Source organism: Leopardus geoffroyi, chromosome E1 (genome assembly GCF_018350155.1).
Source record: "Leopardus geoffroyi isolate Oge1 chromosome E1, O.geoffroyi_Oge1_pat1.0, whole genome shotgun sequence".
Classification (NCBI taxonomy): domain Eukaryota; kingdom Metazoa; phylum Chordata; class Mammalia; order Carnivora; family Felidae; genus Leopardus; species Leopardus geoffroyi.
In genome coordinates, this window is record NC_059330.1 from 48,059,546 (window position 1) to 48,082,977 (window position 23,432).

General features: G+C 51.7%; 1 protein-coding gene and 1 long non-coding RNA gene across 3 annotated transcripts in view; both read right to left on the bottom strand.

The window, feature by feature from the left end:
- Nucleotides 1-2,594: 2,594 nt before the first annotated feature.
- Nucleotides 2,595-5,221, bottom strand: LOC123604687. Its single transcript, XR_006715428.1, has 2 exons — nt 3,036-5,221; nt 2,595-2,803 (listed from the first exon to the last, which is right to left on the bottom strand). It is a non-coding gene; the product is annotated as an uncharacterized LOC123604687 (long non-coding RNA).
- Nucleotides 5,222-15,156: 9,935 nt separating this feature from the next.
- CACNG5 (calcium voltage-gated channel auxiliary subunit gamma 5) overlaps nt 15,157-23,432 on the bottom strand; it is a 39,771-nt gene continuing 31,495 nt past the window's right edge. For both annotated transcript variants that reach the window (XM_045489490.1, XM_045489489.1), the window contains 4 exons: nt 23,281-23,367; nt 21,448-21,588; nt 18,465-18,610; nt 15,157-18,192 (listed from right to left, as the gene is read on the bottom strand). In XM_045489490.1, coding sequence (XP_045345446.1) covers nt 17,935-18,192; nt 18,465-18,610; nt 21,448-21,588; nt 23,281-23,367 — 632 coding nt within the window. In that variant the 3' untranslated portion in view covers nt 15,157-17,934. The remainder of the gene's footprint in view (nt 18,193-18,464; nt 18,611-21,447; nt 21,589-23,280; nt 23,368-23,432) is intronic.

Consider the following 23,432-nt stretch of genomic DNA (forward strand, 5'->3'; position numbering starts at 1 on the left):
CTTCTTTTAAAAGAAACTAAGCTTATTCATCTGTGGACTGCTTTCCCCAAGGAAATCCCCTCTTCTCGTAAAGAATGGGTGCCAGAGATTGCGAGTGAGAAGTGCTGTGCAAATATCTTCCCTTTCTATCACGGCGCCCTCTCTGTGTTCAGGCACACCAGCCGACTCCCTGGAGCTGGGCTGAGATCAGGCTGGAGGGTGTCTCCTCCTCTCCCCAGGCTCCCCAGTGCTACACCTCCTGAGCCTGAGCCCCAGGCCTCTCTCTGCCCCTTTGAGGTCACCAGGAATCCACGGGAGAAGGTCTTCGGGGCTCGGAGTGAATGGAGACATGTGACTTTGCTTGATGCTGTTCCCTTGTCCTTCCATAACGCATCCACCAACCTCTCCGACTCCACCTGTCCGGGGCCCCCTGGTCCACCCACAGCTTCTTCTTAGTCTCTGCCTCTCGGCCCAGCCCCTTGGGTCAAAGCACCTGTTGACCACTCTGCTGGGTTCTGGACACCAACCGCCTTTCTGGAGGCTTCCTCCCCCTTAGCTCCCCATTCAGCAGCCTGAGAGCTCACCTTGCCCCTTCCGATCTCCATCCTGAATTCCTAGAGCCAAGCCCTCACCTACACCAACATCCTATTTGTTCAAAATTTACTGATTAAGCAAGTTGTTGGTCCCTGGATTGGTCTACGTTGAAAGTGACTCCTGTGTTAGATACAGATCTTTCAAGAAGTGTGATGACAATAACTAACGTTGGTTTTGCCCTTACTCTGTGCCAGATCCTGGCTAAGAACCTCATACAGGTGTCTTCATTAATCCCCATGACAACCCATGGAGTGATTCTTAATGTCTTTTTGTTCTGTGAGGAAGGGAGAGTGTGGTGGAGTCTGGAAACCAACGCGAGCCATCTGACGTCAGAGCTTCCAGAATGAACTGAGACGTGCCATGCCCTGAGAGCTGACCTCCTCGATGTCCCCTCCATCAGTTTCTCACACTTGCATTTGGATGGGTCTGCTTTGAGATCATTGAGTGAACACGTGGAGAGTGTCTTCCGTTGCGATTGGTCGGATAAAGCAGGGGACTTCATCGTCACAGTCTAGGGTGGGAAGGGGAAGTCAGCGGGACTCAGCTCTTCAGGGAGTCACCCCTCCGTCCCTGCCAGGCCCACCCAGTGGGCTACACCTGGACCAGTGGACAGCCTCCCTCCTTCTCCTCTTCACCCCCTGTGCTGTGGCCTGGGAGACCCTTGTCAAAATCAGTCTGGCTTGGCTTACCCCAGGGCCTCCAAAATGATGTCCGAAGTCTTTAGTCTGGAATTCAGGGTGCTAAGTCTCTGACCCCCACCTATGACTCCGGTCTCAAGCTCTGGGCTCCAGCCTCCACGAACTCACCGTCTGCCAATACACCAAGCTCCCCCACACCTGTGCAGTGACATAGAATGCCCCTCTTCGACCTGGGGGGGCTCCCCTTAACCCCTCACCTTTACAAAGAGCCCCATTAGCCCTCCCGGTCACTCCCTCCTTTAGTTCACTGTGGCCTCTTATTCGGACCTCCACGGTCTCACGTGGGTGGTAGGGATGTGTCAGGGGTAGTTCCTAACGGCGAGGATTGCATTGGGTGGTGTAGGGCAATGTCCACCTTAGTAGGAAATACACACGAAGAATTCCAGGTGGAAGGGCATCAAGTCAACAACTTACTGGCCTTGGGCTGTGGTCCCCAAACCCTGTGCCAAGGCGTCCCAGAACACTGTAGTGGACCCTTAGAGGTGCCACAGGACATCTTACGTTTTTTGAGGGAAACACGGAAACATCATGAAGCCTCTATTAACACAGCAACTGTTGATCAACCCAAATGTCTGTCTGTTGGAGATGGGCACATCCTTGCAACAGGCCATATGTGGCTCTGTGATGATTGAGGTCACAGGAGCCCCACCTAATAATGGGAACTATTAGCTATTTCCTTTGACCTAGGAGCCCCAGAAATCGTGACTGGGACCCCGAGGGTGCCACTTGCCACGAAAGTTTGGGAACCTCCAGTTCAGAAAAAAAAAAAAAAATACTTTGTTCTGGCTTTGCAACCTTCTGTAAATTTCACATTGTTTCAAAATACAATAGGAAGCACCGAGGTTGACTCATGGTCCTTATGGAGGCTTATTTTGTGGACAGAAGTCTCCCCTGCCTCCTAAGGCAGCAACACACTGCCAGGCTTTAACAGAAACTGCACGAAACCAGGACTGTGGAACAGAGGCGGGTGGCAAGCCTCCGAAACTGCAGTCACAAGCCACATTGTGACACGTCCTTCTGCATTTCTGCAAGCAGATGTGCATTATTCAGAAGAAAATGCATGTGAGGCCGTGTCAAAACCATGAAGGCACTCGGCTTGTTCCGTTCTATTCCAAGGACACGTATTAAAGAGGAAAATAATAAATTGGCCAGAAGAGGGCAGCGTTGTTAGCTTTCTTTTTTTTTTCTTCTAGAGCTGGGGAAGCATTAGAAATTTAAGGGGAAAAAAGTGCTTCTTTGCATGTGCAAATCGTACATAGCACTTACAGATTGGGAAAGGGACGTGGACGGAAGAGGCGACCAATCAGTAGGGACCGAGAACAATTCCCAGCTGTGAAGCTGCCAAGCACGGTTTATTTAGTGTGGCTACTTAGGTCAGCGAGAAACCCGGAGATCACAGTGGCTTGAAGCAGGAAAGAGCATAGGCTACCTGAGTTGTCCAGCTCCAGGGCCAGCTCTGAGGGGGAAAGTCAAATGACATCGGGGACATCAAGAGCAGGCTGTCTGAGATGCCTGGACAGGGAGGCACCTGCCTGGGGTGTGAAATCAGTGCAGAAGTGAGCTGCCTTCATTGGAGTGGGGGGGCGGGCAGGGGAGCTCCCCACCTTAGCTTATCTGGTGTGAATGCCCACCACTGGCCCAGCTCGGGCTCCTTGGCCACTCCTTGGCCAGAAGGGGAGCGGGTCCGCCGGGCAGAGGAATACACAAGATGTCCTCCATGGCAAGTTCCTGCCGCTGCCTGTGCATCCCGCCAGCTCAGCTCACCTGCAGGCAGCCCCGGGATCCTGATTTGCTCAGCGCTTATATAATTACAGTGACATCCTGTTGCGCGTTCCTCTGGAAGCCGACGGAGAGAAAGAGCTGGTGCGATGGCAATTGTCCACCTGGCGCGGTATCGGGCAGAGGAGCAGCCCAGCCTCGACCCCAAGGGGGCGCTGCACACAGAGCAGCTGAGCTGGCCTGGGGGAGCGGTTCCCAGCTGGGGCAGTCATTGCAGGTCAAAGAAAGGGACTGATGGCTGCGGGGATGACAAGTCCTTCACGGAGGGCGGGGCCGGGTGGTGCTCACAGTGTCCACCACTTGGTAATAATAGTTGTCATCATCATCGTCGCCGTCGTCATCCTCTGCTCTGCTCACCTGTGAGCTTCTTGAGCCCAAAGGGACAGCATCTGGGTTTGACCACTGGTGTCCTCATCCCGGAGCGTGGCTCCCGGGAAGGCCCTCAATGGCTACGTGCCCACCTTCTCTATAATCCTCTGTTACGTTTCTAACATGTGACGTAGAGGCAGGCGTCAGTGCTCCCAGGGCTCTGAGAGGGGAGGCAACCTGTCTGACCGAGGACCAGGCTGCTGCCGTGAGGACCGGCCCTGTGTGATGCAGTGCACCTTCTCCCTCGACGATGAGGCCACCCTCGCCAGACAAGCTGGCCTGGTGACCAGAGCTGGGCTTGGGCCCCACTTTCTGAGGCTCTGGCCTTTCCGCCGTGACCTGCTGTCCTCGCACCAGCGTGGCGGCCTCTGCGTGGGCCCCTTCCCTCCTGCCCTGCTCCCCTATAAGGGGCTCTGGCCCAAGCCTGGCCTTGGGGCTGACCTGGGGCAGTGGCCAGGCCACGAGCAGGGACACACGGGACTCACTTGGGACAGAGCCAGCTCGAAAAGCCGTGGTGCTGTGGGCAGGTGCCTGGATGGGAGGCGTCCGTAGAGAGGTGGAGGAGGAGGTTGGGGAGATACCCGTCAGAGGAGCAGTGGAGCAGAATGGCAAAGGGCAAACGTTCTGGAGTTGGTCAAACCTGGGCTTTCATATCTACAAGCCAGTGGCCATTAGGTTAACATGACCTCTTTAGGACTCAGTTTGCTAATCTGTCTGATGGGAATAACAGCACTTCCTTCATTAGATTGTTCCGAGGATTAAGTGGAATTTCATATGTAAGGGGCCTGGCACATAGCAGGTACTGAAGAAACCTTAGTCTTCATCCTTTCCTTCTTTCCCAAGGCGACAAAGAGGTTCCGGGAGCTTGCGGGGTGGAGGTGGGGCTCTTTCCTCTGCAACATCTTAGAGAGAGGAAAGGAGGAAGAACCAAAGGAGCAGGAATAGCAACAGCCCTATGTTTAGGGGGCACGGAAACGCACGGAAAGTTCCAGATTGAGCTACTGTATAGGAATAATTATGGCTGCTATTTTTGTGCATCTGTTTAATAACGTTAATTTGGCGACAGCCTGATATTATAACATCCTCTCCCACACAGAGGTGGCTTTCACTCCCTGTTCTCCAGAATCCATTTGTAGTTCCCCCGACGGGTTTGGGCTCAGGAGCTGGTGAGTCACAGCTGGAGGGGCCTCCAGGAAAGTCCCCTCTCCACGTGGGGGGCGGGAGCTCCTGACAATGTCACCCTGTGACGGGAGAACCTGAAACTCACCCGGCCTTCCAGGGAATGGCCTTCCAGCCTTGCCCTGGGCCTCTCCGAAGGCTGGCAGAGAAGTGGCCATTCTTGAGCCGTTTAACCAGGGCGGACTTAGAGGAGAACTCATGGTGGCTAGTGGCCTTGGAACAGAGGAAAGCACAGGGGCCAGAGAATCATCGCACTAAAATTTACAACTTGGAGATTTGTGTTGAAAATAGAGATAACGTCAAAGAATGGTTTCTGAGTGAGGGCTGGCAAAATGGTACCCCTTAGTGGATGTTTTGGCTGAATCAACCCAAATGTCCATCGGTTGGAGACTGGGCACATCCATACCACAGGACACATGCAGCTACAGAACAGAGTGACGATCAAGGTACAGAAAGCAGAAAGCAGATGAGGGGACGTTTCTCTGGAGCTGTATTCCAGCTCGTCAATGAAGAAAGAGCAGTATTAGAATACTCACATTTCGCAACCGCCAATGAAACAATGGATCCGGACCATGACTGTCAAGGGTTACTAACTTCACGTCTCCCAATTTCAGATGTCAAACTTAAGGTATTCTTGAAGTGTGTTATTATTGGCTTTGTGATTTAAAAAAAAAATTTTTTTAACACTTATTCATTTTTGAGAGACAGAGATAGAGTGTGAGTGGGGGAGGGGCAGAGAGAGAGCGGGAGACACAGAATCCGAAGCAGGCTCCAGGCTCTGAGCTGTCAGCACAGAACCCGACGCGGGGCTCGAACTCACGAATGGTGAGATCATGACCTGAGCTGAAGTTGGACGCCCAACCAACTGAGCCACACAGGTGCCTCTCGGTATTGTGATTTTAAAAGAATCTGAGCGTATATAGGTAACTGTGCCATGCTTATAGAGGAAATGATGTGATGTTTGGGGTTTGCTTCTAAACATTCAGGGGTTGGACATGTGTTCATCCTGGTTGAAACTGGGTGATGGGTGCAGGAGAGCTCACTATTCTATGTTGTCTACTTTTGAATAAGGTTGACATTTTTTAATTTTAAAAACATTGTTAGTTTTTAAAGTTCATTTATTTATTTTGAGAAAGAATGCAGGGGAGTGGGGCAGAGAGAGAGGGAGAGCGAATCCCAAGCAAGCAGGCTCCGTGCTGTCAGCACAGAGCCCTACGCAGGGCTCGAACCCATGTACCATGAGATCATGACCCGAGTTGGACATTTAATCAACTAAGCCACCAGGCACCCCTGGCTGACATTTTTAAAAACTCAGCAGTGGTTTAAAAATAGTGGATTTGTTTGGGTAGTGAGGCTATGCATGGTTTCTTTCCCTGCTCTCATTTGTCTGTATTTCCCAAGCTCTTGAAGATGAACGTATACTCTCACCTGCAGAAGGCGACCTCATAGCACAGTGGTAGGAACCTCGGGTTTGGCATCACACAATCTAGCCTCCAGTTCCCATCCTCTGAAGACCGGCTCAAGGACACCGCCATTTTCTGCTGTCTCTTCCCTTCCCTCCCCGCTACTCTTGGGAGAATTAACCCTCCTTCTTTCATGTTCCCAAATTATGAGGCTGGTCCATTCATCCACAGAAGATCTCTGATTGGATGATGTGTCTTCCATGTGAAACTGTGAGCTCTTGGAAGGCTCAGAGAGTGTTCTTCTCGGATATGTGGCTGCAGGTAAATCACTTACCTTCTCTGAGTTTCCTCTGCTGGAAGAAGGTATTATAATGGTCCCCTCGTGGAATAGTCGGTGAAACCCACTAGACGACAAACAAGAGAAAGCTAGATAAGCCTATGTGGTTCTTAACTAGGGACACCCTGCCTACCCCCTGCAGAGAACAGCATCTGGAGACATTGTTGGTCGCCATGACGGAGGATGAGGGTGCCACTGGTGTCAACGGGGTAGAGGCCAAGAACGTGCTAAATATCCTGCAATGCACAGGACAGCCCCCACGACAAATATCATCTGAACCAAAATGTCAACGAGGCTGCCATTGAGGAATGCTGGACTGTTTTAGTCAGGGTAGGGGGGGGCGGGGAGTGGAATATAGAAGCATTCATGCTTTGCCTGTGGGAATGGAAACTGTGGCCTCCATTCTGAAAAGCAACTAGGCAGCGTTTGGTCGAATTAAGTGCACACATATCCCGTGATGCATTCCACACTTTGGTATCCCAAGGCAATGGCCACAAGGTCTGTAAGGTCTGGGCGATGAGCTCTTGACTCTGGCCTCTTAACCCCATTTTTGTGGTGTCTGTCAGTGGGATTTTCACTGGGATTTAGGCAAAAGGTGGTGATTAGAGGAAATGGACTACAAGTTCGTGGAGAAAAACAGAAGCATCACGACAGCAGTGTTAATGAAAAAGCAAGAAAGGGAATGACAGACATAATGTGAAACCATTTATTCGAATTCAAATTACATGCAAAAAAACTCAACAACACACATTTAAGGAGCAACAGATAAACAAAAAGTTACCTTATGAAATACATTTGAGTGGTTACTCATGGGGTAGGAGAAGAAAGGAAAAACACATGCATAAATAAGAAACCAAGAGCCAAGCCTTTGTGGACCAGTGACAGACCAGTTCACGCACCATGAACTAGAGAGTGTAATTTTTAAAAAATATTTATTTACTTTTGGGGGGGGGGCGTGTGGGTGTGAGCAGGGGAGGGGCAGAGAGAGAGGGAGAGAGAGAATCCCAAGCAGGCTCTGCACTCTCAGCACAGAGCCCCAGGATCTTACAAACTATGAGATCATGACCTGAGCCTAAATCAAGAGTCAGACACTCAACCAACTGAGCAACCCAGGCGCCCCCGGAGAGTGTAATTAACTCAACTCTGCTCTAGGGTTTGGAATCGATAAATAAAATGAAATGATGTAGGATAAACTGCTTGCATAGATGCTGACATAATAATGGTAACAATAGCTAAAATAATGCATTAGTACTAATTTAATTATTATTAATAGTCTAACAGGGTAAATTATTACGAATGCTTTGATCATTTTCTCATCTCTTTCTTCCGCCCCCCCCCCCCCCCGATCCCGGAAAGAGAATCCACCATTGTTTCTACGGACCCACTGAGGGAGAATACAGAGTATCTTTCCAAGGGGACAGGCTGGAAGGAAGTCCTTGGAAGAGGTCAGGGAGAACAGCCAACTCTGGGGACAGTCCCCATCCTGGGAAAGAAATGAATCAGGGAGTGTAATAGGTGGGATCCTAGAGTGGTTGAGACTAGAGTCCCTCACAGGCCCAAGGCAGGTGTTTCTGAGGCCATTGGACACCAGGCATGGATGTCCTTGCCTCTGCAGGGACCCTAGCGCCTACCCTGGGCTGGGCTGTGGAATTCCAGGTGTCCGATGGCCTCTGTCATGCCCTCCCCATTGGGATTTTGGGCAACCCTTGGAGACACTGAACTTCCCGCCACCCAGTTGAGGGGGGGGGGCTCAAGGTCAGACTTAATTTGATTTAGAAAAACAAGGTGACATTTGTCACACTTAAGTAGTGTTGGAGTAAAATTCATTTGTGCTACACTTTTTCCTTTGCACTTCACGCAGCCAGCAGCATGGGAGCTCACACATATGGTGTTTCAGGAAACGTTCTGTTGAGCAAACGGAAATATTCCCTCCTCCTCTCCAGCTGGTGGGCTTCAGACTGTCAAGGCCTCCCTTTCCGCGTGCTTGTACCGGCTATTTGCTTCACAGTGTCCTGGGATTCAGCCTGGAAAATGGGGCCTGGAGGCCAGAGTCCACTGAGTACTCATGGCCAGCATCTGAGGCTGACTCCCCAGCACTGTCAGGATCAGGTCATTGGGCAAGCCGGATGACGCCAGTCACACTCTCATCAGTCAGGCCAAACATGGGCTGTGAGCCTTCCTCCAGGAGCTGTCAAGAGGAGACAGGGCAGGGGCGCCTGGGTGGCTCAGTCAGTTAAGAGTCCGACTTTGGCTCAGGTCATGATCTCACGGTTCGTGGGTTCAAGCCCCGCGTGGGGCTCTGTGCTGACAGTTCAGAGCCTGGAGACTGCTTCGGATTCTGTGCCTCCCTCTCTTTCTGCCCCTCCCCTGCTCGCGCTCTGTCTCTGTCTCTCTCTCGAAAATAAACATTAAAAAATAATTAAATTAAAAAAAAAAAAAAAAGAGGAGAGTGCAGCGAGGGGCCAGCATGCAGGAAAACGTGGAGTTGTACATCCATTTCCAACATTGGTTGTGTGAAATAGTAGCAAATACACATGGTGGTCTCTTCTCTGGTTCCTGGCACAGAGCTCCTAAATCCCTTGGAATTTCCCGGGTGATGGGAGAGTCTTTTGTTCTGATGAGGCAACCCTGGGTGGGCTCCTGGATAGCTTCAAGATGGGGGCTAGTCACCAGAGAGACCAAGGCATGATTAGAAGCCTGGAATTTTCAGCCCTACCCCCCATCCTGCCAGCAGGGAAGAGGGGCTGGAAATTGGGCCAACGATTGACCAGGCCTACATGATGAAGACTCCATAAGAATCCTGAAGGAGGAAATTTGGAGAGCATCTGGGTTGGCGAACGCACTCATGTGTCCAGAGGGTGTTACACTACAACTCCATAGGGCTACAAGCTCCTGTGTTCAGGACTCTTCCAGACCTCGCCCGCCCTGTGTATCCCTTCATCCACCTGCTCATCTGCATCCTTATCATAACCTTTATCATCTAATAAACTGGGAAGTGTAAGTGTTTCCCTGAGTTCTGTGAACTGCTCTAGCAAGTGACTGGATCCAAGGAGTGAAGTCATAAGAACCCCTGATTTGTAGCCAAGTTGGACAGAAGTTGGGCGTAACCTGGAGACCTTCTTGTAGTTGGCATCAGAAGTGGGGAACAGTCTCACAGGACCGAACCCTCTTAGCCTGTTGGGTCTGCGCCAACTCTGGTTAATGTCAGAGTGGAATTGAATTGTGGGACACCCAGCTTGGTGTGGGGAAACCGACACGCATCTGGTGTCGTAAGTGCTGTGTGTGAGAGTGAAGGACGAAGCAGTGAGTTTTTCCAGCAGAGATGAGAGTAGTAAATGGAGAGCTTTCAGGAGAATGGCACCTCACCATTCTTTCCCACTTATTGAGACCTTTTCTTCCCCATCAATCTTCGAACAGGAGCCTGGACTATTTCTCTGATTATGGAAGTGGACGCTTTGGCCGTGTGGGGCATTTAGAACTGCAGGTAGCAACCAATTAAAACAGGGCTTTCAGAGCACCGCAAATATCATCTGTGTGGTTATGAGCAAGCCCCCAACCCTCTTTAAGTGTCAGTGTCCTTTCACGAACCGGATTGAGAGGGCTAAATGAAGGAATGCTCGCAAAACCCCTACTACGTGCCAGACGCTCTGAATAAGGGCTTTACATGCACGCTGATGACGACGTCTGGCGATGACCCCTCTGCTGAACTCGTAGGGCCTTAGACTGACATTCACAAGAAACCATGTCTTGATTCAAGATGGTGAATCCATTTTCCCCGAATCTGCCACTGACCTCGTAGGACACCATCCAGCCTTGATCATTTAGGGCACTGAGAATTGCTTTGGATTTAATGTGTGGTGCTCACCTGGAGCCTCTTGGGTTGGTTTAATTTTGCCTCTTGGCCATTTTGTTAAGACAAATAACCTGAGGAGGACTTTTACATTTTAAACACATAGTTGTCGTCTTTTAAAAAATAGACTCCATAGTATTTTCACACGGATTCTATTGTGTCTAATACGGGGTAGGAGGGGGATGTGTGGATGTGGGTGGACTTAATATAAAAATTGAGCCAAGTCCAGTCTGCCGAGAAGACTGTCATACACGGTCTCTTTATTGCCTGATCAGAAACCTCCAAAGCCCTCAAGCCTTGTTCTTATTATGATTGCTGAGTGTGAAATGAATTATTCAAAGACCAGTGATGAAGACTGGTTTAAATTCTGTGTCGGAGCCCTGAGACTGTAAGGTCATTTCTGAGCATCTAAGGCCTACTCAGAGCCAGAAGTCCATCCCTTGGCCCCGAAAGTGGGGGCAGAGAGAATACTGGCTCCAGAATGCTGAGCACTGCTGTCCTCTTTCTCAAAGGCAGGCCCTTCCTGCATCCCGATGAGTACCAGCTCAGCAGGGAAAGGGCCCAGGAGCAGAGAGGCCGGGAATGTGCCCATGGACTTGACATCTTGCCCATGGCATAGCCTCGTCTAAAGAGGCAGGGTCTGCGTGGGCTGGGAGGGAGCAAGGAAGATGCCTGGGCCTTTAGCCTCTCTGGTTGCCCACCCAGGATCATTTTCCCTTCTTTTCCTCTACTTCATTTGGGAAGCAGTACTCCCCGACCAGACTCAGAAGGGGCTTTATCCTCAATCTGAAGGGGGAAATCCTGGTAGATCGAAGCCAGTGGTTATCAACTCTGCTTTCACACGAGAACCACCTTGGGAGCTTAAAAAAAAAAAAAAAAAAGAAAAAAAAAAGCTCATGTGCCTGGAACCCAGTCCCTAGAGCCTAGAGCATGGCACAGTCTTGACATCACCTGGAAATTGTTAGAGAAACAGTCTCAGTGCCCAGCTCAGAACAAAATCAGAATCTCTACTGGAAGAACAATTGGTCAAAGCCAATCATAGTGCAGCACATTGTATTTTCCTAAGGTGGTTGCCACAACAGATTCCTTTCTCATGTCCCTCTCTTCACAAGAGGACTTTGATGCGCATCACGTCTCAAACTGGCAGGATCTGCGTTCTCTCCCCTTACATTTGGGTGATCTGGTGATTATGATGGAAAGGACACCGGATGACATCCGAGGTTACTTCAAAGAAAGGCAATACCGCCTGTCTTTTAGGATGTTCATTCTCAGACCCCAGCTGTCATTCTCCAAGGAAGACCAGGCCTTGTGAAGAGACTGTGCATAGGTGTCCCAGCCGACAGCCCTGGCTGTGGTCCCGGTGGACATAATTGCCAGACAAGTGAGCAAGGAAGTTTTGAAGATGATAGTTGCTGACTCTAACCCCTTGAGAGATCCTGAGTGAGAACCATCTTGCTGAGCCCAGTCAGCCCCCCCAAAGTGTCAGAAATAGTGATATGATGGCGATGAAGCTATTGAGGTTTGGGGTAACTTGTTATTTCAATAGATGACTGGAGTATGTGGTCATCCCTTCCCTTTGCCAGATGGTGGTTTATCAATGGGCACATGACCCCAGAGGTGGAGACTTCTGGGAAATTGGTCTTTCTTCCTCAGAAAGCCACAGGAGAAGAGATAGTCCTTCACTTCCTTCTGATGTTGTTGTATCTAGATAGGACCCTTGGGATTGCTGCCAATCTGAGGATAAAGTCAATGGCGGCACCACCAAGAGATGGAAAGAACTTGGGTTTTTGATGGCATCGTTGAGTCCATGAATTAGCCAGTCCTTGGACCCACACCTACTCCTGGCCTTCCTGACGTGAAGATAAGAAATACTCCTATTGTTTAAAGCAGTTTGAGTCAAACTATTACTTGCCATTGAAATGACCTATTCGTTGCAGCGCATAAGCCAGAATCTGATCTCCACCAGCTTTAAAAAGGGAGGATCTCAAGGCCAAGGTCAGTGAACAGTGGGGTATCAGATACGTCCCCCCAAAACTGCTCCTTGCTGGTGAGGAGAGAGCCAGAGGAATGGGAAAAAAAGCCTCTCCCAGGCTACGCGCAGGATGAGGGGTTGGAGCGGGGCAGGGCCGGGAAAACACAGCAAGTCAGCTAAGCTTGGGGCATAGAGATGGTGACTCCGAACCAGTGCTCAGCCCTGAGCCAGTACATCTGCTCCACTGGGCACCACCAGGATTCCCATTTAAGTTGTCACTCAGACTCACTCCTTCCCAGGGCAGAGAGGCCGAGGAGGCTGTCCATCTTATGGGTGGAGAAACTGAGGCCTGAAATGTGCCACTGGTTTTCCTGGAGGGGGTAGCTGGAGGCTTGAAGCCCAGCTCCGAGGTGGAAAGGCTGGGTTGGGACTCAGCAGAGGAAGCCACGGATCCTATCCCGGAGCCCTCAGCCCACTGGGATAATCGGCCAGCATCTCATCTGCCAATCAAGGCCAAGACTGAGCTCCTGATGACATTTCTAGGATGAGCTTTTTCAGGGAACTGTCAGTTCCCTCCCCTCACCCAACTCCCACCTGGAAACTTTCATCTCCTAACAGACATAGTCACATTTTGGGTACCTTTCAGCTGGGAAAGATTTTTCTTGCCCTTCTTTTGGCACGAAAGTGGTGCCTCTTGACCTTGAACCCCTTGGAGGCTCTTGACCTCCGGAGTTGGCTCACCGGGGCCTCACTTCCCATAACGCCATCCAGGGGAGCAGACGCTGGATTGAGAAGCTCCACTGCCTCCCATTCCCATTGGCTGAGAAGGGGACAGCTGAGTTCATCTTTGAAACCTCCCTCCTCTCCCCTCCGGCTATTCTGGGGCCTGTCATTTGCATTCTATCATACACAATCTTGTTCTTCCTTGAGGTCCCCCGAGTACGTGCTCTCTTAGCTAAATTCTGCATTCTTTGGGGGTGTCATCTGGGTGCCCTTGGCAGGAGGCAGAGGCTGGGGGTCTATCATTTGAGCTTGGTTGGATTTTGCCTACAGAACTTACAGTCTTTTGAGCTGGAGACAGAACCTGCAGATGACTTTATCCAACTCCCTCGTTGTATGAATGAAAAAAGGAGGTCCCTAGGCTGCTGACAATACGCAGAGCGGGAGCAGTGCCCTGCAGGGAACTCAGGTCCATTGCCACCCTGGAACCAGCAGAGCAGAAGCCTCGCTGGATGCAAACACCCAAGGGCGGGCGACCCGGGCAGAAAAGTCTGGCTCAGAAACAGACGGGGAGATGGGCCTTTAGTACACATGAGGAAGCCGAGGCAGGCCCCGGGAGGGTGTGACCTGTCCAAGGTCACTAGGACCCCAGTGCAGTTGTAGGTGGGAATCCAGCAAACAAAATTCTTCCAGAAGGAAGGGCCTGAGGCCCAGCGCCCATCCTGGGTCCTGGGGGGGCGGGGGCTTTGGCCCAGCTACGGCTCACCACCTTCCACCCCCATGGGGAGAGTCAGGTCTGCACCCTGGCGGCCTCTGAGACTCGGTGCCATGGCTGACTTCACACTTGCAGTGCAGGCTGGGCCCTGGCCCATCTGGCACGTTCGGTGGAATCCACTCATTCACCTGTTCCCACTCACGGAGTGTTCGTGTTCCAGAGGCTGAGAAACTTCTCAAGGGTTGTGTTAGCATGGGAGCGTGTATTCACCGAGTGTAGGACACCAGCCAACACTGGGGGAGCTGCAAATGCGCTCCACGCACTCGTCAGGGAGATGGCTTCGGCTGGAGGGATAGCCTGCGAAAGAACAGAGCCCTGGGTGTGGCCGTATACGTGCGTGCATGGGTGAGCAGAGATGCGCCAACTCCCCCTACTCCTGTATCTCACCCCTACCCTGCAATTCTTCTTTTTAAAGTTTATACATTTGCTTTGAGAGAGAGAGAGGGTGAGGAAGGGGCAGAAAGAGAGGGAGAGAAGCCCAAGCAGGCGCTCACCGTCAGAGTACAGCTCAACGAGGAGCACAATCCCACGAACCACGAGATCATAACCTGAGCTGGGATCAAGAGTCGGATGCTCAACTGACTGAGCCACGCAGGCGCCCCACCTACCCTGCAATGCTGAAGATGGAATACCATTTCCCCGGATCTCATCTGCCCTTTATCCATCTGTGATAGTTCATTTAATGTGTCAACTTGGCTGGGCCATGGTGCCCAGATTATTCTGGCAGTTTCTGTGAAGGTGTGTTTCAGATGAGATTGCCATTTATGGCAGTGGACTTTGAGTAACACGGCTTCTTTCTTAGAATGTGCTGGGCCTCGTCCAATCAGGTGAAGGCCTGAATAGAATAAAGACTGACCTACCCCAAGCAAGAAGAAAATCTACCAGCAGATGGCCTTCAGACTCACACAGCAACTCTTCCCTGAGTCTGCAGCCTGCTGGCGTCCCCCATCTGATTTTGGTGATTTTGGACTTGCCAAGCCTCCACCACCATGGGAACCAATTCCTTAAAATAAATCTCTAGGTGCATCCTATCAGTTCCGTTTCTCTGGAGAACCCCAATACACCACTTTTATGTGGGGAGAAAGGAGTTACCCAAACATTAAGGAAGGGCCCCCCCCGACACATCACTGAGAAGCTGGTGGCACTTGGGGATTTGCCCCCAAATGCCTCCCCATCAACTCAGTCCACAGTCCTAATAACACCCCATTCCTCTGAAGGCCATCTGGTGGGACAGAGGGTGTTGCAGAGTACCCACCCCCCCCGCCCCGGGGCAAGGAGGAGGCTGGTGAGTTCCATGTGGGAGGGAGCCAGCAGTGGAATTATTCCTGCCCAACCACTGGTGACCCTGAGTGCTTTTACTCCCCAATTTATCAGACTTCAGTTCATTACCCTCCCTCTTCAAGTGTTGGAGGGTGAGAAAAAAAAATCTCATCAATGTGTTTTTTTGAGTTCTTGAGGAAACAAGAGATCAGCAAGGGCATTGGGAAAGGAGCCGGATTACGATTTCTGAGTTGAGATTACACAGTTTAATATTTGATTGTGGGGAGGCTGCAAACAGACCCCCAGTTCTGAGATTCGTGTGTGGACGGAAAGGAAACCATAATGGTTCCACAATGATCGATAACCTTCCCCCCTCCCTCATGAAGGAGGACGATGACCCAGAACCTGTTCGTAAGAGAAGCAGAAGCTGTATGTTCCCAAGGTAAGAGCTTCTTGGCTTAGCAAGTCCAGCAGCCAGGCCAAAAAAGGCCCATCCTAATGACGTCAGTCAACAATCAGCTCGTGTTTAGGCGTGGATTCTATTTTTTCCAGGTGCACAAAAACAAGCTCAGTACAGTGACAGAGAAAGGGAAATGAGAGACAGGAAAGTGCATCTTAGGAGGGTAATCACATTGACAAAAACCGGAGAAGAGCACATCTAAACAAGCGGTCCAGTTCGGAAATGCTACCTACTGGTCTGCATGTACACTAACCGATGCCTCTACTGCGGAGAAGAATGTGGTTTCCGTTTTATTCTGTAAACAGTAACCAGAGTGTGATGGTCATTTGCAAGGTGCCAATGGACTGGAAAGTTGGGTTGGGTCTATAGTTGCTATCAGTTTCAAGGCAAGGATTGAAAAGTCACGTATGATGGCATTCTGGAGCTTTCTACACGAGGCTGAATCAATGGAGTTGGGGGCGGGTGTGTGCGAAGCGGGGGGCTTGAAAATAATTTGGGCCAAGCCCCTCAGAGCAGACGGGCTTGCCCAAGGATCCGTGCTGAGTGACTGGCTGAGCTGGGACCAGAATCGCCTTCTCTGATCTTCTCTACTGTGCTGTGAAGCAGGTGTTATAATCCAGCTACGGAGCAACTTGCCCGTACCTGTTCAATTGTGTGGCCCCCAAAGTAGCGTGTTGAGGCCCTCACCTCCAGAACCTCAGAATGTGACCGTATTTGGAGACAGGGCCTCTACACGGTGATGAAGGTAAAACCGGGCTCTCTCAGCACGGGCTCTAATTCAATCTGACTGGCATCCTTATACGAGGGAAATGTGGACACCAGGGGTGGGCACACAAGCAGAAGAAAGACCCTGTCCCTGTGAGGACACATCCAGAAGATGGCCGTCTGCAAGCCAGGGAGAGAAAGCGAATCTGCTGACGCCTTGATCTCTGACTTCTGGTCTCCAGGACTGTGAGAAAATAACGGTCTGTGTTTTAAGCCATCGGGTCTGCGGTGTTTTGTTACGGCAGTTCTAGAAAACGAATAGACTGTCCTTTCCAAGTCCATACCCACAGATGTGTGGTTTTTGGTACAGCTTTCCAGGGCCCACGTGTTGCCCACGGTGGCCCTGCGAACCTGGAACCCAACGCTATCTTAAAGAGAGCAAGAGAAAGACCGAAAAGCTGGCAATGCAAAAACACATGGCAGAGAGCCTGGCTTTGTTTCGCTACTCACAATCTCAAAACCAGAACTACACACACTGAGAAGATGCCTGGAGAACTGGGGTCACATCCTGCGGTGGCCCTTCTATTGATTTCCCTACCCGCCCCGCTGGATTTCATGGAGAGGGCCTGGTACCTCCCAGCCCAGCTTTGCTACTAGGAAAACAGGCATCACCATGCCTCATCTGGAACCATCTAGTTGCCGACATAGGCCCCAAGTCCAGGAAGCAGATACTGCCCTGTGTTAGGATTAAAGGGCAACCCCCAAATGTTCACAGAGAGCAGCTGGATCCTTCCAAGTCTGGCTTGCTCAGACTCAAAATGCACCAGGTGTTGGCAAATCCAGCTCCAAATCCCAGGCAGCCTCTTTGAAAGCTGCCTTCTACTTAGGTGGTATAGACGTGTGTCTGTAGGATTCTATTTTAGGGCCTTGGACAGGAAATACTGCCCATTTGAGCAGGGGCAGTATCCCCAGGGCCTGAAACAGTGCCTGATGGTACTAACTCGGACCAGCCAAAGTCTGAAATTCTCCTTGTCAGAGTCACTTCTTGGGTTAAGGCATTAAAGACCCCTGTTAAAAACGGTATAGGGCCGTACGTATTAAGACATCATCAGCCATTAACACCTCTTTGTGACTTTCTCAGAGTAGCCTCAGAATCCCCCCCCCCCACCCCCCCACCCCCACACTTAGCCCGGTAGGGATCAAGGCTGGGGCAGCCGAGTCCTGGTGGGAAGAGAGGACAGAAGATTCACAGCCTATGGGGTGGAGGGGGGGCGGGGAGGACAGGACGGCGTGTGACGCGGACCGACGTGGGTAACGAAAACGGATAAGGGATTTCACGAGGAACACTGCTTGGCAATTCTGAACCAGCCAGACCTCCGTATGAGATTCACCTTTCGCCCTGATGGTCCAGAACACGAACACGGGGCAAGGCTAGTTGGTAGGTACACAGGTCCGGCTGGGTCTGTGTAAGGAACTCGGCATCTCAGAGCTCGTCTCGGCCTGGGGCCACGGAGGAAGGTGTGTGGGGACAGATAACACAGCTGGAACAGCCGCGTCTCCCAAGGAAGGGGAGAGCCGCAGGAGTGATTGGCACCCGAGAGGCGGGGCCACGCCCACACTCTCAGCCGATCAGCTTGTCCGCTGGCTCCAGACTCCTGACCCCACGCTGGGGGCAGCCAGAGCCGCTCTTGGGGAAGCTTGGAGACGACACGGGTCAAGGGACAAGGGACAAGAGCGAAGCGTGGTGGGGACAGCCTGGGCCTGTCAACCAAGGGCCTGGGGCTCACAGACCGTCAGGGGAGCATGGGAAGGGCCGTCTGGTTGTCCACGGTCCAGGGAAGAAGGCGGTGAGGCTCAGCAGGGGGAGGAGGACATCTGGTCATAGTCGGGGCACTTGAGCAAGGCTGGGTAGTTGCTGTTCATCTGCAGGGAGGCGTCACTGGAGATGTCAGACGGGCTGCGGCCCCGGACCCAGGCGTCCGGGTGCAGGAACTGGCCTGAGTAATCGGAGCAGTTGCTCAGACGGGGACGGTAGAAGCCGGGGTGAGGCCTGTACATGTCCTCGGCGGTGTACCTCTTCATGAACAGGTACACGGACATCACCCCAGCGCTCTACAGTGAGGAGAGAGCAGAGGAGAGCTCACTGCCGGGGGGCCTGGCCTTGCTCCCCAGCTGGGGCCTGCACAGGACACAGCCACCAGAGCAGCTGGAGCCGGGAGGGACGTGCATGCGGGCACAGAACTGGGATGTCCTGGAGGAGCGGGCGGGGGTGAAGAGAGTGATACATTCCGGGGAGGAGGAAGGGCGGCGAGTGCGTCCCCCCCCTCCCCCCCGCCGAATGTCTTCCTGCCCCGCCCCCACCCAGCCTGCTGGGGGAAGGTTACCTCTGTCAACAGGAAAGAGATGGCAGCGAAGGCAAACGACCACCCATACTTGTAGTTGAAATAGGTCTCCGTGTCCCTGGTCCTGTTGAGCATCTCATCGTTGATGCTGGAGATGTAGAGCACCAGGCCCACCACCAGAGAGAGGCCTGGGGCAAGGGCAAGGGGGTGCTTAGGGAAGAAGCCCGGGGAGTTTGCTGATGGGGCACCCACCTCCCCTTGGGGTTCAGGAAGGAAGCTGTGGGCCTTGTGGTAACAATGGTCTCCGTCTGGACTAGAACGAGAGTAGGAGCTCTCCTCCCAAAGACCTTGTTTAGACCATCACCTTCTAGAAAGTAGACAGTTGCTAAGAAAGCTCCCCATCCAGCCACCTTCTGGGCCAGGGAAGCCCCGTGGGTCTCAACCCACCTGCCCACTACGATGACCTGTCAGACATACTTGCCTGAGCCCCATCCCTGAACATTCTGAGTCACTTGGCCTGGGCTGGGCCCCTGGCACTGTGCTCTTGATGATAATGTGAAGTAAGGGTGTAAACCACTGAACTAGCACGTGGCTTTTGCTAAACTGAGGAACGAGATGGGTTCCCTTGGTAGAGGCGGCCAGGGCGTCCAATCCCCATCTCCAGCAGGGGGTGGTGACCTCCTTGTGGAGACCAAGTGGCCCGTGGTCTTCACAGCCCAGCTGACCGTGGGTGCGGCATATTGAGATTGTAAGGCAGGAGAGGTTAAGCCAGAGTCTGTCCAGATTCTGGCAAGCGTTAAATCAAGAGGCCAGTGGGGCCCCAACTCCTGTGCAGTGGTGCAAGTGACTGCCTCGGGCATTCAATTAGTTACTGTAACTGAATCAGGACATAATTAATTACTCTGTTTTGAGCTGTTCAGGCTTAATTCCACTCACATGATTAAACTAGGGCATCTTGTACGGGAACATTAAAGGAAAACAGGTGTGATTCAAGCCTTCCTCGGTGCTTAACTCACATTGGAATCATTGCTGGCCCAAGGGAATCCTCGTTATTGTTATCATGAAAACAACTTCAGGTGGCCCAGTTCACTCTGAGATTTCTGATCCCGTTGCCTGCTTCTGAAAAACTTCAGGTGCCTTGAAGCTACTGTACAGCCTTGACTATTTGAAGTTCATAGAAAGGTAAAGGAACAGTTTAACCCGAGTCTGTACCTCTTAGACTAGGTAGAAATATCACCATGCAGAGGGCAGGCCTAGGACACTGCAGGTGCTCAATAAATATGTGTTGGATTGATGGATGGAAAGGTGGATGAATGGATTAATAGATGGAAGAATGGATGGAAGATGGATGGGTCAGTTGAAAAAAAGATGGACAGATGAATGGAAGAAAGGATGGAGGGAGAAAAAAAGGGAGCGGAAGGAAGGAAGGGAGGGAGGGAGGGGAAGGGAGGAGGAGAAAGGAGGGGAGGGAGGGAAGGAAGGGAGGGAGGAAAGAGAAAAGGAAGGAAGGAAGGAGGGAAGGAAACAGAAGAAAGGAAGGAGGGAGGGAAGGAAAGAGAAAAGAAAGGAAGGAGGGAGGGAAGGAAGGAGAAAAGAAAGGAAGGAAAGAGGGAGGGAAGGAAGGAGAAAAGAAAGGAGGGAATGAAGGAAGGAGGGAAGGAAGGAGAAAAGGAAGGACGGACGGACCCTCTAGCCTTTGGGATGCCTCCTCCCAGATGTTACACGCACACCTCAAACTCAGCATTTCCCACACTAAATTCACGAGCTGGGCCCAAATCTGCTTCTTCTCCCGTGGTCCCTAGATCAACGATGTGGCACGTCATCCACCCACTGCCCAAGCAAGAACTTGGCACCACCGTTGACTCTTCCCTTGAAAACCTAGTCCTTGTCCTGTTGAGTTTACCCTCCAAATGTCACCTGAATGCTTTCACTCCCTCTTCTCTCCTCTCATCCCCTTAGTTTGGGCCACCGTCACCTCTCTCCTGTGCCACCGAAATAACCTCTCACCTGCTCTCCCTGCCCCTGTCTTGCATCCCCCTCTCCCTTCATTCCCCAGGTGGTCATTCCCAAATCCCCAAATATGATCATATCATCCCTCAGCTCAACATCCTTCTGAGGTTTCTCACAATGTCCAAAATCTGTCAGGCGACCTCACATCCCATCTCTCCTCCCACCACGTTGCACCTTACCCCCCCTCCCCCCCCCACTCCATCCTCTCTCCTTCCTCCAGGCTCCCTTTCCATCCCCACCCCCAACTCACTCTTTTACCTAATTCCTACTTATCCTTCAGCTCGCCTTCTCCTGGTCGTCTTCCCTGATCAAACCTTGGTCTGAGTTTCAGCCACTGCTCTCGGCCCCATAGCAGTTCTGGTTGACTGCTATCATAGTCCTTTTTCTGCTGTGTTCAAATTCACTGTCTACTTGTTTATATCTCCCACAATGCTGACCTTTTTGGAGGCAATGATGCCAACACCAGAATAAAGTCTGGTAGATATCATGAATGAATGAATGAATGAATGAATGAATGACAGACAGACAACCTGGTGTCGATCCAAAAAGACAGATCCATATTTAAGGGACCTGGGCATGGGGTGTGACTGGAAAGTGAAGCGGACAGTAGGAGTCTCCTGTAGGATAGCTCAGGGCTGGGAGTGAAGGGGCCAGTATAGCAAAGGCAGGTTGCACTTTCTTGCAAAATGAGGAAGAAATACCCCCTTCAAAAATAAGTATGCTCACTACTGGTGGAACTAAGAAGTAAGAGGTGGTAACAGTGAGGCGTGAGGAGACAGCCCAGGCTTGTCATCCCCACTCTGCCCCAGGTGAGCCTGTTAGGTCTCTCCTCTCGCAGGGTCATGGATGGACGTGAGGTCATCAGCGGTGTCCCTCACTGTGACTCCGTTCTTCCTGGGGCACTAACTCAGTGGCTCCAGGGCCAGGGGTTGACCCACAGCTGTGATCAGTACTTCCCAGAGCAGAGCCATTGATCAAGAGTCCAGAGTGCACGAAAGAAAACAGCACGTCTTACCTGAGAGAATAAAAAAGATGCCGGAGACAAAGGCCAGTATAGTCCTATGGGGACGGATGTGTCCGATGTTGCTCAGGATAAACCCAATGAACATGAAGAAGAGGCTGACCAGAGGGAACGGTGTGGCCGAACGAATCATTTCTAATCGAGGGGACAAGAGGATACTGTCACCTTCCCACGGCCTCACTTCCCGCTCACCCACCCAGTTCAAGTGTTCCTGGAAGTGTTTGCCAACCGGTCCCTGAAGTCTTCTGGCTGGCCCAGTTCTCTGGGCTCCATACCCTCCTTGGGGGGCCTGGGGACCTCCCAGTGCTGGCAGGGCTTCTGTCCCTGAGGCAGGGCTGGGAGGTCTGATTTCAAGGGCCAACATGTTTCTGTCTTTTCTCCCAGCACAAACTACTAGGCATCCAATATGGCAGCTGTGGAAGGGCCTGGTCACGCTTCCCACTTCCTCTCCTGGGGGTATTCTCCATGGGCAAAGGCATCTATCTCTGAGTGGTGCAGGAGACAGTTCCTGGCCTTGGTTTTCTTCAATTTTGGGAATGGTCTGCATATTAAATGTATCTGATCTTGGTCCTTGGTTCCTGAGAGATGACCTCTATATCCTTGGAATTTCCCAAGTGATAAGAGTGTCTTTGATATTCATAGTGGGCTCCCTGACTACACCGAGTTTCTTCCAATCAGCTGGCTCAGGATGGGGGCTGGAAAGACCAACCATGGGATTAGAAGTTTAGGGGTTTTGAGCCATGTGATACAGGCCCGACTCTGGGAAGAGGAGGGGGAGATTGTGTTCAGTCATGTGGTTGATAGCTCACTCAACCTGCCTCTGTAACGAAGCCCAGTAAAAACTCGGCCCCAAAGCCTGGTTGTGTTTCCAGGTTAGTGGACACATCCATGTGCCAGGATGGTGATGTGTTCTGATTCTGTGGGGAGAAGACATGGAGACTCGGCATTCAGTACCCTCCCAGATCTCACCCTACGTGCCTCTTTATTTGGTTGATCTTGATCTGTATCCTTTATAATAAAACTGTGATAAGTATAGCACTTTCCTGAGTTCTACAAGTGGTTCTAGCAATTTTTTGAACCTGAGGGGGTCACAGGAACCCCTGACTTGTAGCCAGCTTGTCAGAAATGTTGGTGGCCTTGGTGACTTCCAAACTTCCAGCTGGTGTGTGAAGTGAGGGCAGTCCGGTTGGGGGCTGAGAACTTAAACTGAGACTTTGTGCTAACTTGGAGTGATTAGTACCAGAATTGTATTGCAAGTTCATACTGGTGGAGGCGGGTCGTTCAGAATCAGCCCTGGTGAGGCAAAGGCCATGAGGTCAACCTTGGGGGCCAGAGAATTTGCATTAGCTCCCCGAGTGCTATAGCTTGAATGCTTAGGGTGGAACCCTCATGACTGGGATCAATGCCCTTATAAAAGAGACCCCACAGAGCTCCCTCTCCCCTTTATCTGCGTGAGAACACAGCAAGAAGGCGCCGGCTGTAGCAGAACGTGACCATGCCGGCACCGTGATCTTGGACTTCCGGACTCTAAGACTGAAAGAAATTTCTGTTGTTGATAAACTACCTGGTCTGTGGCATTTTGCTCCAGCAGCCCGCACGGGCTAAGACACGAGGCAGAGTGCCCTCTCCCTTGCCTGGGTCACAAGACCGTCATCGCCACTGGAAGAATAATCGGCAGAGTGAGCTCTGGTGAGCTCAGGCCAGCACCGCCGGCCGAGTCACAGGGCGTTAGCTCTTGCAAAACAGCCTGGTCGCCCCGACTCTTCCCTTTGCCCTGCTCTGCTCTGGGAAGCCAGTGACCCAGGTCAGAAAGTCTGAGGCACCTACTTAAAACATTGACGGTGGACTCTGATGTCAGCTGGGTGTTCATGGGCATCACATACTCTATGGTGAAGCAGCGGCCCCGCTCCTCACCTGTGAAGACAAGAATCATTGACGTTTCCAGGTGATTCTTGAAACGTGGACGGGAAGTTAGTACA